Here is a 16,374-nt window from a genome sequence, read left to right on the forward strand (position 1 = left end):
TGTAATATCCACCCTGTCTACTGTAATATCCATCCTGTCTACTGTAATGTCCACCCTGTCTACTGTAATGTCCACCCTGTCTACTGTAATATTCACCCTGTCTACTGTAATATCCACCCTGTCTGATCTACTAATATCCACCCTGTCTACTGTAATATCCACCCTGTCTACTGTAATGTAATATCCACCCTGTCTGTAATATCCACCCTGTCTGATGTAATATCCACCCTGTCTACTGTAATATCCACCCTGTCTATGTAATATCCACCCTGTCTGCTGTAATATCCACCCTGTCTACTGTAATATCCATGTCTGTAATATCCACCCTGTCTAAATATCCACCCTGTCTGACTGTAATATCCACTCTGTCTGATGTAATATCCACTCTGTCTACTGTAATATCCACCCTGTCCACTGTAATATCCACCCTGTCTACTGTAATATCCACCCTGTCTACTGTAATGTCCACCATGTCTACTGTAATATCCACCCTGTCTACTGTAATATCCACCTTGTCCACTGTAATATCCACCCTGTCTACTGTAATGTCAACCCTGTCTACTGTAATATCCACCCTGTCTACTGTAATATCCACCCTGTCTACTGTAATATCAACCCTGTCTACTGTAATATCCACCATGTCTACTGTAATATCCACCCTGTCTACTGTCTCCACCCTGTCTAAATATCCACCCTGTCTATCCACCCTGTCTACTGTAATATCCACCCTGTCTCCACCATGTCTAATGTCCACCCTGTCTAAATATCCACCCCACCCTGTCTACTGTAATATCCACCCTGTCTACTGTAATGTCCACCCTGTCTACTGTAATATCCACCCTGTCTACTGTAATATCCACCCTGTCTGATGTAATATCCACCCTGTCTACTGTAATATCCACCCTGTTTACTGTAATATCCACCCTGTCTACTGTAATATCCACCCTGTCTACTGTAATATCCACCCTGTCTACTGTAATATCCACCCTGTCTACTGTAATATCCACCCTGTCCACTGTAATATCCATCCTGTCTACTGTAATATCCACCCTGTCTACTGTAATATCCACCCTGTCTACTGTAATATCCACCCTGTCTACTGTAATATCCACCCTGTCTACTGTAATATCCACCCTGTCTACTGTAATATCCACCCTGTCTACTGTAATATCCACCCTGTCTACTGTAATGTCCACCATGTCTACTGTAATATCCACCCTGTCTACTGTAATGTCCACCCTGTCTACTGTAATATTCACCCTGTCTACTGTAATATCCACCCTGTCTGCTGTAATATCCACCCTGTCTACTGTAATATCCACCCTGTCTACTGTAATATCCACCCTGTCCACTGTAATATCCACCCTGTCTACTGTAATATCCACCCTGTCTACTGTAATATCCACCCTGTCTACTGTAATATCCACCCTGTCTACTGTAATATCCACCCTGTCTACTGTAATATCCACCCTGTCTACTGTAATATCCACCCTGTAATATCCACCCTGTCTACTGTAATATCCACCCTGTCTACTGTAATGTCCACCCTGTCTACTGTAATATTCACCCTGTCTACTGTAATATCCACCCTGTCTGCTGTAATATCCACCCTGTCTACTGTAATGTCCACCCTGTCTACTGTAATATTCACCCTGTCTACTGTAATATCCACCCTGTCTGATGTAATATCCACCCTGTCTACTGTAATATCCACCCTGTCTGATGTAATATCCACTCTGTCTACTGTAATATCCACCCTGTCTACTGTAATATCCACCCTGTCTACTGTAATATCCACCCTGTCTACTGTAATATCCACCCTGTCTACTGTAATATCCACCATGTCCACTGTAATATCCACCCTGTCTGCTGTAATATCCACCCTATCTACTGTAATATCCACCCTGTCTACTGTAATATCCACCCTGTCTACTGTAATATCCACCCTGTCTGCTGTAATATCCACCCTGTCTACTGTAATATCCACCCTGTCTGATGTAATATCCACTCTGTCTACTGTAATATCCACCCTGTCTACTGTCGGTAATATTAACAGCAATGGAAGGAGGAAAATAGAGAAAAAGCCTGTAGTCAGCAGTCCTTACCTGCAGGTCCAGGGCGGTCAGCTGCTTGCCTTTCTCGCCACCCGCATTGCGCTTGTACTCCTCCATGGTCCAGGAGGGCTGACCCCGTTTGCCGTCAACCGACAGGCCTGTGAGCCTGAGGTCTGTGTACAGGGGGCTGCCCTTCATGTGGGACTTGGCGGAGGGGGGGAAGGGGTGCGGTGAGAACACCTGCTCCACCAGGTAGGAGTCCTTGGGGGGCTTTGAGGAGCGGTGGACCTGGGGGGCCATCTCATACTGGCGCTCCCGCTCTGACTGTAGTCGGGAGGGATGGAGGGGGGTCAGAGGTTAAAGTTAAAAAGTGGGGTAAACGGACGGTGAGAAAGAGAGAGAGAGAGGAGGGAGAGAGAGACAGAAAGAGAGAGAGAGAGAGAGACAGATAGAGAGAGAGGGAGGGAGAGAGAGGGAGGGAGGGAGAGAGAGAAAGAGAGAGAGAGAGGGGGAGAGAGAGAGAGGGGGAAAGAGAGAAGGGGAAAGAGAGAGAGAGAGAGTGTTATCATATAAAAACTGTCACGCGCACATTGCTGAGGTAAGACCAATGTTTTCATTGAGTGACTGTGTGACCCAATAAAGAGACTATACCAATGTATCAGTGTATAGAAAACACACTGTCCTGCAGCTTGGGAAGTGTGCTGTTTTGCTTTACCCAGGAAACCCAGAAACGAGTTTGGTTGAATAGTCCAGTTCTCAGAGTCATAAGAGAAAGATAATGCTACTGTAGATATAGACAGCTAGAACCCTGAACACAACACTGTGTTATAGACAGCTAGAACCCTGAACACAGCACTGTGTTATAGACAGCTAGAACCCTGAACACAGCACTGTGCTATAGATAGCTAAGAGCCCTGAACACAACACTGTGTTATAGACAGCTAAGAGCCCTGAACACAGTACTGTGTTATAGAAAGCTAAGAGCCCCGAACACAACACTGTGTTATAGACAGCTAAGAGCCCTGAACACAGTACTGTGTTATAGACAGCTAAGAGCCCTGAACACAGTACTGTGTTATAGACAGCTAAGAGCCCTGAACACAGCACTGTGTTATAGACAGCTAAGAGCCCTGAACACAGCACTGTGCTATAGACAGCTAAGAGCCCTGACCACAGTACTGTGCTATAGACAGCTAAGAGCCCTGACCACAGTACTGTGTTATAGACAGCTAAGAGCCCTGAACACAGCACTGTGTTATAGACAGCTAAGAGCCCTGAACACAGCACTGTGTTATAGACAGCTAAGAGCCCTGAACACAGCACTGTGTTATAGACAGCTAAGAGCCCTGAACACAGCACTGTGCTATAGACAGCTAAGAGCCCTGAACACAGCACTGTGTTATAGACAGCTAAGAGCCCTGAACACAGTACTGTGCTATAGACAGCTAAGAGCCCTGAACACAGCACTGTGCTATAGACAGCTATTATACTACCAGTACTGCAGTACCAGGAATCCTTCTCTCCATGAGTTCACTGCATTAAATAAGAAACACACTCATGTATCCACTCTCTTTTCAAGTTAATAAAAAAAGTTATCCACAAAGTGCCGAATTATGAAGCACAACATTTGTTTTTAATATCTGCGAGCCTCTGATTTCTGCCCTGGGGGAAGAAAAGAAATGCTCCTGTTCAGAGTTGGAGAGTTGGCCATTTTTACAAAAGGAACTAAATCAAATTTCTCTCTGCCAGTTGAAGTGCATATTGGACTATCACAGGATAACCTTAGAAATCAGTGTTCACTAACACAATGAAATCTATCATTGGGAAATTCATTAAGTAGTTTAAGCCTTTAAGTTCATTCAAGTCTACAGTCAATATGAACCCTTACGGCCAAACCAGTCAATCAAAACAAGAACAGCATGTACAGCACGTTTCTATTGGCCAGATGAACATCCATTAATGTTATTGATCAATGGAAGACCTTCTCTCTTCATTCTTAAACACACTTCTATGACAACAAAACACATTTCCCCAAATGACCTCCTTTCATTTTTATGTCTTCCATTGTTATGTTCTGGTTATCTCCACTGACCAAGATAAACAAGGTGAAGAACACATCCCTCTACTGTGCAATCTATCGATTACATGTCTGGGCCAGTAAAAGCACCCCATTTAGCACAAATACTCAATTCCTCATGAGTGTTTTTAGGCTCTTTACACCCCTCAATGCAGGGACGCATCGGGACGAGACATTTCTAAAATACCGGACCATTTTTTCCCTCAACACCACCATTATTAGTCAAATAATGAGCATTTAGCGCAAAACCCCAGACCAGCCCATCTGACATTTGCATGAGTTGACCTATGACCCGTCGGTCTGCATCAACATTAACAGCAATGGGTAACGCCAACTATCAGAGTCATAGAAGTGACTCAAATCTATTCCTGTCTGGTTAATTGCTCATATATACGTTGACAATGTGCCTCTGTCTCTGAGGCTGTGACTGTACGTTTCTCCAGCCATCTGGAGGGCTGCATTCAATGTTCATTGGATGTTGATGAATACCGAGCTGTAGGGGGGGAACAGCACAATGCACGTCTTGATTCAGGAATGCTCCTTCGCAGACAAATCCATGTGTGTATGTGTGTGTGTAGTTTGTCTTGCCAAGTAAATCTGCTCTCAGCTCCTGATCACCCAGGCTCCTTGTCAATCAGGCTTATCTATCTGTGTGGTAGGTCTACTTAGAGGATGTCTCTCAGCTGAGGTTAGTAGCTAGCTGTATCATCTCGGCAGTTGGAGATGATGGCCATGTTTATGGAATCATTCCAGGGGGTGGAGAATGTTGTGCCTGCCTGCCTGCCTACCTGCCTGCCTGTCTGTCTGTCTGCCTGCCTGCCTGCCTGCCTACCTAACTACCTACCTGCCTGCCTGCCTGCCTGCCTGCCTGCCTGCCTGCCTGCCTGCCTACCTAACTACCTAACTACCTGACTTACCTAATGAGAGTGACAAGCGAGATGAAAGCTTCAACACCGCCATCACACTTCTCACAATGTTGTTTTGGCACCCTAACCTGACATCCTTATTAACATTCAGGAGTTATATGAGTCTTGCAGAGGCTCTGGTGACAGGGAGGGGAGAGGAGGGAGATGGGAAGGGAGAGGGAAAGAGAGAGTAGAGAGGGACATTTGTGATCTGAATGGTAGGAGAGAGGGAGGATCAGGGGACTGCTTGGTTGAAAGAGACGGCGAGGCAGTGAAGAGGGAGGCAGGAGAAGGGAGACCGGGGAGGAGATGGAGGTGAGATTGAGAGAGAAGAACTGAGGGAGGAAAAAGAGAGTGGGGGGGAGCAGAGGATGGAGGCAAGGAGCAAAGAGGAGAGGGGAGGAAGAGAGCAAACAGGAGAGGGGAGGAGCAAAGAGGAGGGGGGAGGGAGCAAAGAGGAGAGGGGAGGCAGAGAGCAAAGAGGAGAGGGGAGGCAAGGAGCAAAGAGGAGAGGGGAGGCAGAGAGCAAAGAGGAGAGGGGAGGAGCAAAGAGGAGGGGGAGGGAGCAAAGAGGAGAGGGGAGGGGAGGGAAAGAGCAAAGAGGGAAGGGAGGGAGCAAAGAGGAGAGGGAGGGAGCAAAGATGAGAGGGGAGGGAGCAAAGAGGAGAGGGAGGGAGCAAAGAGGAGAGGGGAGGGGGGGAGGGGGAGAGCAAAGAGGGGAGGGAGGGAGCAAAGAGGAGAGGGAGGGAGCAAAGAGGAGAGGGAGGGAGCAAAGAGGAGAGGGGAGGGGGAGGGGGAGAGCAAAGAGGGGAGGGAAAGAGCAAAGAGGGAAGGGAGGGAGCAAAGAGGAGAGGGAGGGAGCAAAGATGAGAGGGGAGGGTGCAAAGAGGAGAGGGAGGGAGCAAAGATGAGAGGGGAGGGAGCAAAGAGGAGAGGGAGGGAGCAAAGAGGAGAGGGGAGGGGGAGGGGGAGAGCAAAGAGGGGAGGGAGGGAGCAAAGAGGAGAGGGAGGGAGCAAAGAGGAGAGGGGAGGGGGAGAGCAAAGAGTGGAGGGAGGGAGCAAAGAGGAGAGGGAGGGAGCAAAGAGGAGAGGGAGGGAGCAAAGAGGGGAGGGGAGGGAGGAAAGAGGGGAGGGAGGGAGGGAGCAAAGAGGAGAGGGAGGGAGCAAAAAGGAGAGGGAGGGAGCAAAGAGGAGAGGGGAGGGAGAGAGCAAAGAGGAGAGGGGAGGGAGGGAGCAAAGAGGAGAGGGAGGGAGCAAAGAGGAGAGGGAGGGAGCAAAGAGGAGAGGGGAGGGGGAGAGCAAAGAGGGGAGGGAGGGAGCAAAGAGGAGAGGGAGGGAGCAAAGAGGAGAGGGGAGGGAGCAAAGAGGGGAGGGAGGGAGCAAAGAGGAGAGGGGAGGGAGGGGAGCAAAGAGGAGAGGGAGGGAGCAAAGAGGAGAGGGGAGGGAGCAAAGAGGGGAGGGAGGGAGGGAGCAAAGAGGAGAGGGGAGGGAGGGGGAGGGAGCAAAGAGGAGAGGGTAGGGAGGGAGCAAAGAGGAGAGGGGAGGGAGGGAGCAAAGCAAAGAGGAGAGGGGAGGGAGGGAGCAAAGAGGAGAGGGAAGGAGCAAAGAGGGGAGGGGAGGGAGCAAAGAGGGGAGGGAGGGAGGGAGCAAAGAGGAGAGGGGAGGGAGGGAGCAAAGAGGAGAGGGGGAGCAAAGAGGGGAGGGGAGGGAGCAAAGAGGGGAGGGAGGGAGGGAGCAAAGAGGAGAGGGGAGGGAGGGAGCAAAGAGGAGAGGGAGGGAGAAAAGGAGAGGGGAGGGAGGGAGCAAAGAGGAGAGGGAGGGAGCAAAGAGGAGAGGGGAGGGAGCAAAGAGGGGAGGGAGGGAGCAAAGAGGAGAGGGAGGGAGCAAAGAGGAGAGGGGAGGGAGCAAAGAGGGGAGGGAGGGAGCAAAGAGGGGAGGGAGGGAGCAAAGAGGAGAGGGGAGGGAGCAAAGAGGGGAGGGAGGGAGCAAAGAGGAGAGGGGAGGGAGGGAGCAAAGAGGAGAGGGGAAGGAGCAATGGGGGAGGGGAGGGAGCAAAGGGGAGAAGGGGAGGGAGGGAGCAAAGAGGAGAGGGGAGGGAGCAAAGAGGAGCGGGAGGGAGCAAAGAAGAGAGGGAGGGAGCAAAGAGGAGAGGGGAGGGAGGGAGCAAAGAGGAGAGGGAGGTAGCAAAGAGGAGAGGGGAGGGAGGGAGCAAAGAGGAGAGGGGAGGGAGCAAAGGGGAGGGGAGGGAGCAAAGAGGAGAGGGGAGGGAGCAAAGGGGGAGGGGAGCGAGCAAAGAGGAGAGGGGAGGGAGGGAGCGAAGAGGAGAGGGGCAGAGAGAACAAAGGGGAGTTTGGGTAGAGAGGAATGGGAGAGTCAGGGAGGAGAGAGGGAGGGAAAGGAGCTATAAAAAACAGGGGACTGCTGATAAGAGAGGGGGTATGGCTGGGCTTCAAAGGCCACTGAATAGATGGACTAACCTTTACTGTGGGTCTGCATCTGACCTCTGTCTCAGGACCCTCTCTCTATTCACACGGACACAACAGTACTGCAAGAAACAAAACCTATTCTAACATTAAATATTAACATACCAACATATCCTCTGGAATGTTAGATACAGTATCTATACAATATGAATGTGTAATGATACATTGGGGCAAAAAAGTATTTAGTCAGCCACCAATTGTGCAAGTTCTCCCACTTAAAAAAGATGAGAGAGGCCTCTTTGGTCTTGGCCATAGTGGAGTTTGGAGTGTGACTGTTTGAGGTTGTGGACAGGTATCTTTTATACTGATAACAAGTTCAAACAGGTGCCATTAATACAGGTAACGAGTGGAGGACAGAAGAGCCTCTTAAAGAAGAAGTTACAGGTCTGTGAGAGCCAGAAATCTTGTTTGTTTGTAGGTGACCAAATACTTATTTTCCACCATAATTTGCAAATAAATTAATTAAAAATCCTTCAATGTGATTTTCTGGATTTTTTCCCCCTCATTTTGTCTGTCATAGTTGAAGTGTACCTATGATGAAAATTACAAGTCTCTCTCATCTTCTTAAGTGGGAGAACTTGCACAATTGGTAGCTGACTAAATACTTTTTTGCCCCACTGTATGTAATATTGGGAATGAAGAAGACTATGACTGAAGCGTTGAACAAATGAATGGGCCTGTAAGAAACGCATCATTTTTACCAAATTAAGGTTCTGAATGCAACTTGAACTTTTTAAATTGGGGTGGAACTATTTTCATATCATCAGGTAACGTGAGATTTGGGAAGTGGAACTATCATGGAAAATGAATGTATTCATATGTGGAACAGTGGAACAGTAGTACATCTAAATCTTTTAAGGGGGGGGGTGAGAGGGATTACTTTATCCTGTGGATAAATGTATTGTATTCATATTGCTGTGGATAAATGTACTGTATTCATATTGTTGTGGATAAATGTACTGTATTCATATTGCTGTGGATAAATGTACTGTATTCATATTGCTGTGGATAAATGTACTGTATTCATATTGCTGTGGATAAATGTACTGTATTCATATTGCTGTGGATAAATGTACTGTATTTATATTGCTGTGGGTAAATGTACTGTATTCATATTGCTGTGGGTAAATGTACTGTATTCATATTGCTGTGGGTAAATGTACTGTATTCATATTGCTGTGGGTAAATGTACTGTATTCATATTGCTGTGGGTAAATGTACTGTATTTATATTGCTGTGGGTAAATGTACTGTATTCATATTGCTGTGGGTAAATGTACTGTATTCATATTGCTGTGGGTAAATGTACTGTATTCATATTGCTGTGGGTAAATGTACTGTATTCATATTGCTGTGGATAAATGTACTGTATTCATATTGCTGTGGGTAAATGTACTGTATTCATATTGCTGTGGGTAAATGTACTGTATTCATATTGCTGTGGGTAAATGTACTGTATTCATATTGCTGTGGGTAAATGTACTGTATTCATATTGCTGTGGGTAAATGTACTGTATTCATATTGCTGTGGGTAAATGTACTGTATTTATATTGCTGTGGGTAAATGTACTGTATTCATATTGCTGTGGGTAAATGTACTGTATTCATATTGCTGTGGGTAAATGTACTGTATTCATATTGCTGTGGGTAAATGTACTGTATTCATATTGCTGTGGATAAATGTACTGTATTCATATTGCTGTGGGTAAATGTACTGTATTCATATTGCTGTGGGTAAATGTACTGTATTCATATTGCTGTGGGTAAATGTACTGTATTCATATTGCTGTGGGTAAATGTACTGTATTCATATTGCTGTGGATAAATGTACTGTATTTATATTGCTGTGGGTAAATGTACTGTATTCATATTGCTGTGGGTAAATGTATTGTATTCATATTGCTGTGGATAAATGTACTGTATTTATATTGCTGTGGGTAAATGTACTGTATTCATATTGCTGTGGGTAAATGTACTGTATTCATATTGCTGTGGGTAAATGTACTGTATTCATATTGCTGTGGATAAATGTACTGTATTCATATTGCTGTGGGTAAATGTACTGTATTCATATTGCTGTGGGTAAATGTACTGTATTCATATTGCTGTGGGTAAATGTACTGTATTCATATTGCTGTGGGTAAATGTACTGTATTCATATTGCTGTGGGTAAATGTACTGTATTCATATTGCTGTGGGTAAATGTACTGTATTCATATTGCTGTGGATAAATGTACTGTATTCATATTGCTGTGGGTAAATGTACTGTATTCATATTGCTGTGGGTAAATGTACTGTATTCATATTGCTGTGGGTAAATGTACTGTATTCATATTGCTGTGGATAAATGTACTGTATTCATATTGCTGTGGGTAAATGTACTGTATTCATATTGCTGTGGGTAAATGTACTGTATTCATATTGCTGTGGGTAAATGTACTGTATTCATATAGCTGTGGGTAAATGTACTGTATTCATATTGCTGTGGGTAAATGTACTGTATTCATATTGCTGTGGATAAATGTACTGTATTCATATTGCTGTGGGTAAATGTACTGTATTCATATTGCTGTGGGTAAATGAATGATTGTATGACTTTGTAAACAATAACATGTCTGAAAGGAACTGCTCATTTAGACTATATTACAATCAATACCCAGGTCTAGAATTACACTCAAAATGTGAGCAGGACTGTCACGCCCTGATCTTAGAGAGCTTTTTATGTCTCTATTTTGGTTTGGTCAGGGTGTGATTTGGGTGGGCATTCTATGTTCATTTTTCTATGTTCTGTATTTCTTTGTTTTTGCCGGGTATGGTTCTCAATGGGGCGGCAGGGTAGCCTAGTGGTTAGAGTGTTGGACTAGTAACTGAAAGGTTGCAAGTTCAAATCCCTGAGATGACAAGGTACAAATCTGTTGTTCCGCCCCTGAACAGGCAGTTAACCCAATGTTTGTAGGCCTTTGAAAATAAGAATTTGTTCTTAACTGACTTGCCTTTTTAAATAAAGGTATAAAATCAGGGACAGTTGTCTATCGTTGTCTCTGATTGAGATTCATACTTAGGCAGCTTTTCCCCACCTGTGTTTTGTGGGTAGTTATTTTCTGTTTTGTGTTTCTGCACCTGACAGAACTATTCGTTGTCGTTTTGCTCTTTGTTATTTTGTTCTAGTGTTCAGTTTTAAATAAATATCACAAACACGTACCACGCTGCGCTTTGGTCCACTCTTTCTTCATCAGACGAGCGTTACAGAACTACCCACCACCAAAGGACCAAGCAGCGTGGTAAGGAGGACTGGACATGGGAGGACATCCTGGAAGGCAAAAGATCCTAGACGTGGGAGGAGATCCTGTCCGGAAAAGATCACCTACCATGGGAGCAGGTCGAAGCAGCAAGGAAGGTGGAGGCAGCTGGTAAAAAGGCCAAGGATTACACAGGAACAAGGCTGGCACTAAAGACCGGGAGGCCACTCCCCAAATTTTTTTAGGGTGGCACACGGGGAGTTTGTCTGAGCCAGGTTGGAGACCTTAGCCAACTCCCCGTACTTACCGGAGGGGGAGTCGTACTGGTCAGACACCGTGTTATGCGATGGAGCGTACGGTGTCTCCAGTGCGCGTGCACAGCCCGGTGCGCTACATTCCAGCTCCCCAAATCGGCCGGGCTAGAGTGGGCATCCAGCCAGGTCGGAGGGTGCCGACTCAGCGAATCTGGCTGCCAGTACGTCTCTATGCCCAGTCTGCACAGCCCAGTGCGTCCTGTGCCTGCGCCCCACATCTGCAGGGCGAAAATAACCATCCAGCCAGGACGGGTTGTGCAGGCTCCTAGCTCGAGACCTCCAGTGCTCCTCCACGACCCAGTGTATCCGGTGCCTCTGCCTAGGACAGGGCCTCCTGTATGTCTCTCCAGCCTGGTGAGTCCTGTGCCTGCGCCCAGAATTAATCATCTTATGTCTCCCCAGCCTGGTGAGCCCTGTGAGAGCTCCACGTACCAGACTGCCCATACGTCTCCTCTTTCCAGTGATGATCCATGGCAAGAAGCCTCCAGTGATGATCCATGGCACGAAGCCTCCAGTGATGATCCATGGCACGAAGCCTCAGGTGAGGAGTCATGGAACAAGGCCTCCAGCGAAGGCCTCCAGTCCGGAGCCTCCCGCGAAGGCCTCCAGTCCGGGGCCACCAGCGACGGTCTCCAGTCCGGGGCCACCAGCGACAGTCTCCAGTCCGGGGCCCGCAACGACGGTCTCCAGTGCGGGGCCCGCTACAATGGTCCCCAGTACGGGGTCGGCGGCGAGGGTCCCCGCACCAGAGGTGCCACCAAAGTGGGGGGAGCCAGAGGCGGAGGGGGGTCTACGTCCCGCACCAGAGCCGCCGCCGTAAAGGAAGCCCACCCAGACCCTCCCCTTTAGAGTCAGGTTTTGCGGCCGGAGTCCGCATCTTTGGGGGGTGCGGACTCTCTTTGGCCATAGAGAGGCTTTTATTCTCTATTTTGGTTAGGCCAGGGTGTGACTAGGTTGGGCATTCTAGTTTCTTTATTTCTATGTTTTCTATTTCTTTGTGTTTGGTAGGGTGTGGTTCTCAATCAGAGGCAGCTGTCTATCGGTGTCTCTGATTGAGAACCATACTTAGGTAGCCCTTTTTCCACCTGTCTTGGTGAGAAGTTGACTTTGTTTAGGGAACTTCGCCTTTCGCTTCACAGTTTGTTTTTGTAGTGTTTATTGTTTTGTTTCGGCGTCATGTTTATAAATAAAAAGGAAATGTACGTCTATCACGCTGCACCTTGGTCCTCTTACTTTAACAGCCGTGACAAGGACAATGATGTGGTGCTGATGTTTTGCCCATCACCTGCAGGCAGCCCTGTAATGGTCTACCCCCAATACTATAAGCCTGGTAAATATATAACAACTCCATTATACCTACAGTCATTTAACATTGTCTTATTACTGTGTGGAAGCTACTGGAGTACATTCCACAGCAGTAACTGCCGTGTGGAGAATTGAAGAGAAAGTCAAAGTTGTGAGCCAGGCTTGGTTGTATGGCACCAGTGTACAGGTACACTAGATTTCCTCAGAGTGTCAGAAACAACTGGTTACCCTCCATCTGGGCAATATGCCAACAGAGGTAAGAAGAGAAAGAGAGTGATTTTTGAGTGATGGTTTATCTGTGTCATTTGGAAATGGCTATGATTGACAGTGAGTCATGGTAATGATGTAAGAAGGAGCTGAAGGGAGCCATGCCTTCTCTTCCTGGGTTCTATAGAATCAGGAGGAAAAGTTTATAGCTCGTCAAAAACAAAGTTCACATAAAAAGCAAGATGACAAATGTATTTGACATTTTATTTTCAAAACGTTTTTCATCACAAAGATACAAAAGGTGGTTATATAAAGCTTTCGCTTACATTTAACAATTTCAAGAATCTTAACTCTTACACCTAAAACCTAACATTTTAAAGTTCCAGAAAGCTAGAGAACTAGGAGAATATAACAAGTAAATAAGTCAAACATTTCATCATAAATTCATCATCAAATAGCACACATAATATATTTCATAACACATTTAATTTTACATTTCATCATAAAGTTTATTGTGGATTTGAATAAACTACATTTCTGATTTCAAACATTGCCATTTGTCAATTATATTCAGTAGGGTAAATCTAGAACAAAGTCTGACGGTTGATTGGGATCTTTTTATAATGTTTTTTTTTTAAACTATATTTCTTTGCCGTTACATTTAGTGTGTCATTAACATTTTGTATCCACCCCGGACAGGATGGGGTTCTCCTCAGCAAGGCAGTCCCTGGTCTCCAGAGCCATCCGGAGTTCCTGCCAGAAGACTCCAGTGTGCTCCCCAGCTATGGGCCAGCTCAGGTAGGTACGTCTCTTCACCAGCTTTCTCATCCGGTGGAAGGGGGAGAGCTGCTGGTCTGGGACCTCCTCCAGAAACACCAGGATCAGAACGTCCTTCTGCTCATCAAACAGACGGAAGCTGGCCACCTGGATCTCCCGGGACCACCACTCACTCTCCAGGTAGCGACGGCTGATCATGCAGATGGTCTTGCGGCTCCCGTAGATGGCGTCTGTGATGTTGTCTACGATGGGTTTGCCTGGCTGGATCTCCCGGGACCACCACTCACTCTCCAGGTAGCGACGGCTGATCACGCAGATGGTCTTGCGGCTCCCGTAGATGGCGTCTGTGATGTTGTCTACGATGGATTTGCCTGGCTGGATCTCCCGGGACCACCACTCACTCTCCAGGTAGCGACGGCTGATCATGCAGATGGTCTTGCGGCTCCCGTAGATGGCGTCTGTGATGTTGTCTACGATGGATTTGCCTGGCTGGAAGCCACGGTGATGTAGACACAGCTTCCAGCCTTGGTTTCCCTCCAGCTCTGGCAGAAGTTCCCTCAGGACCCAGGGCTCATCGTGGCCATTGTAGAAGACGAAGGCATCATACTGATGAGTCACACGGACGTTCCTCCGCTTTGTGTCCTAGAGATAAGCCTGAAAGAGATAGTAGGCGTAGACCAACTGCCATCTCAGGAGATGGTAGATAAAAGACCCCAGCAAGGTTAAGAGGACCAGAGAAGAGGAGGAGATGAAGTAGAAGAATCCTATATCTACTGAACAGTAGTGGGTGTCAAGGTCCAACAGTTTGGTACCTCCTATATGGACCGGATAGTTGCAGGTAAAGTCATAGGCATCAACAACCTGTGTTTGGTTTCTGTTGTCACCCACTGGATAAACCAAGCATAGCTGCAGTCACAGGTGAAAGTCTTGTCTTGCAGGTCCAAGTAAACTAAAGCAGGTAAAGAACGTATCATTTAATTTTTTTTAGTTTAACTAGGCAAGTCAGTTAAGAACAAATTCTTATTTTCAATGATGGCCTAGGAACAGTGGGTTAACTGCCTGTTCAGGGGCAGAACGACAGATTTGTACATTGTCAGCTCGGGGATTTGAACTTGCAACCTTCCGGTTACTAGTCCAACGCTCTAACCACTAGGCTGCCCTGCCGCCATCATTGTATCACTGACTACTGTAAAGTCATTCTTCCTCACCTGTAAGTAACTGAGTTGAGTGAGTTTGGCTCCTATGAGAAAATCTAAAGACTGAAGTTGGGCTTTAGACAGGTATAGCCTGTTGAGTCGTGGGATCGGGTGAAACAACTCCGTGCTCAGGGCTGTGAACTCATTCAGGCTGATGTCAAGGGACCACAACTGTGGTGTGTAGATGAATGTGTTTGGGTGAAAGGACTTAATGTTAAGACTCCTTGCGCTGAATGCCAATAAATATTTCAGATCTTTAAGAAAGTTGGCTGGTATATTCAACATTCCAAAAGGATGCTGACTGGAGATGATCAGGATCTTTAGAGACGGCAGCAGAGAAAAGGGTGGGGATTTAAGTTCACCATAATGTAGATATTTAATACGATTCACACTCAAATCAAGTTTTTCTAAGGCTGAACATCCTCTGAACATAGTGGCCCTAATGTTTATTTTACTCAATCTATTCGATGCCAAATGAAGCAGTTTAAGATTGACCAAATCCTGAAAGGCCCCATCTTCCACAGTGTCAATTCAGTTGTCAAATAAAATCAAAGTTTTGAGGGATTGTAAGCTTTCAAAGTCTCCTTTATGGATAGATCTTAGCATATTGCCTCCCAATTGCAAGTTTTCTAGTTTTTGCAAACAATTCTTAAAAACACAACTTAAAGATGGGACACTGTTTTTTCCCAGATCTAGGAGTTAAGTCCTGCAAATCTTGAAAAACATTGCCTTTAATGTCAGTGATTTCATTGTTAGTCCTTATGTTAGTCCTGTCAGATTGGCAAAATTGAATGAGCCTAGTTTATTGATGGTATTGTATCTGAGATCCAAGATTGTCAGAGATTGGATATTATGAGTGGCATTTGGCACAGAAGAAAGCATATTGTTACTTAGATCTGATGATCTATGGCAGCCTCAGACTGAAGTATGACTGAAGTATGTAACAAATGATAGAGCAGCGGAAGAATTCAGTTTGAGTGTCAGGCAAGTAGAAAACCCTTCAAATTCACACTCTACAGCCCTGGGACACAGGCTCACAAACTCTGACCTAACTCTGACCTAACCTTCAACCCAAGTACTCCATTCTGCCACCTCTGGTCTCTTGGCCCTCCCACCCGTATGGGAAGGTGGCTCCCGCTCAGCCCAGTCTAAGCTCTTCTCGGTCCTGGCACCCCAATGGTGGAACCAGCCTCCCCCTGAAGCTAGGACAGCAGAGTCCCTGCCCATCTTCTGAAAACATCTGAAACCCTACCTCTTCAAAGAGTATCTTAAATAATGAGCCTAGTTTATTGATGGTATTGTATCTGAGATCCAAGATTGTCAGAGATTGGATATTATGAGTGGCATTTGGCACAGAAGAAAGCATATTGTTACTTAGATCTAGAGTAGTCAGTTGCTTCATTGAGCTGAATGACTGATGAGACAGATGAGTAAGAGCATTATGGGATATATCCAACTTAGTCAAGTATGTGCAGGACTTAAGCAGTCCCTCAGAGTCAAAACTCATGTTGTTATAACGCAGACTGAGTGTTGTCAGTGTAGCAATATGGCAGTCAATATTGGCGAGAGCCGAGATCCTACCTTCCCCTAAATGAGACAGTATGAGAGATGTTAATGATGAGTTGAGGCTCTGCAGTACCACACTCATTTCCTTCAAAGACATGTGGACACCGCTCAAATTGAGACTTTTCCTATGACTCAGAAAAGATCTGTCTGGTACATCCCATGTCATGCTTCCATTTTGACCAGAGTCAGAGAGGTTTAAATAGTGGAGTTTAGGAAGAACATCAGCTGTGATCTTGAAGATTCTCATTGGAT

General features: G+C 46.2%; 2 protein-coding genes and 2 pseudogenes across 2 annotated transcripts in view; all 4 read right to left on the reverse strand.

Annotated features, from left to right (window-relative positions):
- Positions 1 to 16,374, reverse strand: part of minar1 (membrane integral NOTCH2 associated receptor 1) — a 46,297-nt gene that overhangs the window by 10,715 nt on the left and 19,208 nt on the right. The window contains exon 3 of the mRNA XM_065012243.1: positions 2,106 to 2,378. Coding sequence (XP_064868315.1) covers positions 2,106 to 2,378 — 273 coding nt within the window. The remainder of the gene's footprint in view (positions 1 to 2,105; positions 2,379 to 16,374) is intronic.
- Positions 12,834 to 15,313, reverse strand: LOC115112781 (toll-like receptor 13; annotated as a pseudogene).
- Positions 14,503 to 15,640, reverse strand: LOC135565352 (carboxypeptidase N subunit 2-like; annotated as a pseudogene).
- Positions 15,452 to 16,369, reverse strand: LOC135565391 (leucine-rich repeat protein soc-2 homolog). Its single transcript, XM_065012242.1, has one exon. The coding sequence runs from the start codon at positions 16,367 to 16,369 to the stop codon at positions 15,695 to 15,697; it is 675 nt and encodes a 224-aa protein (XP_064868314.1). The 3' UTR covers positions 15,452 to 15,694.

The sequence above is a fragment of the Oncorhynchus nerka genome, linkage group LG27 (assembly GCF_034236695.1).
Source record: "Oncorhynchus nerka isolate Pitt River linkage group LG27, Oner_Uvic_2.0, whole genome shotgun sequence".
In the NCBI taxonomy this organism is placed as follows: Eukaryota; Metazoa; Chordata; class Actinopteri; order Salmoniformes; family Salmonidae; genus Oncorhynchus; species Oncorhynchus nerka.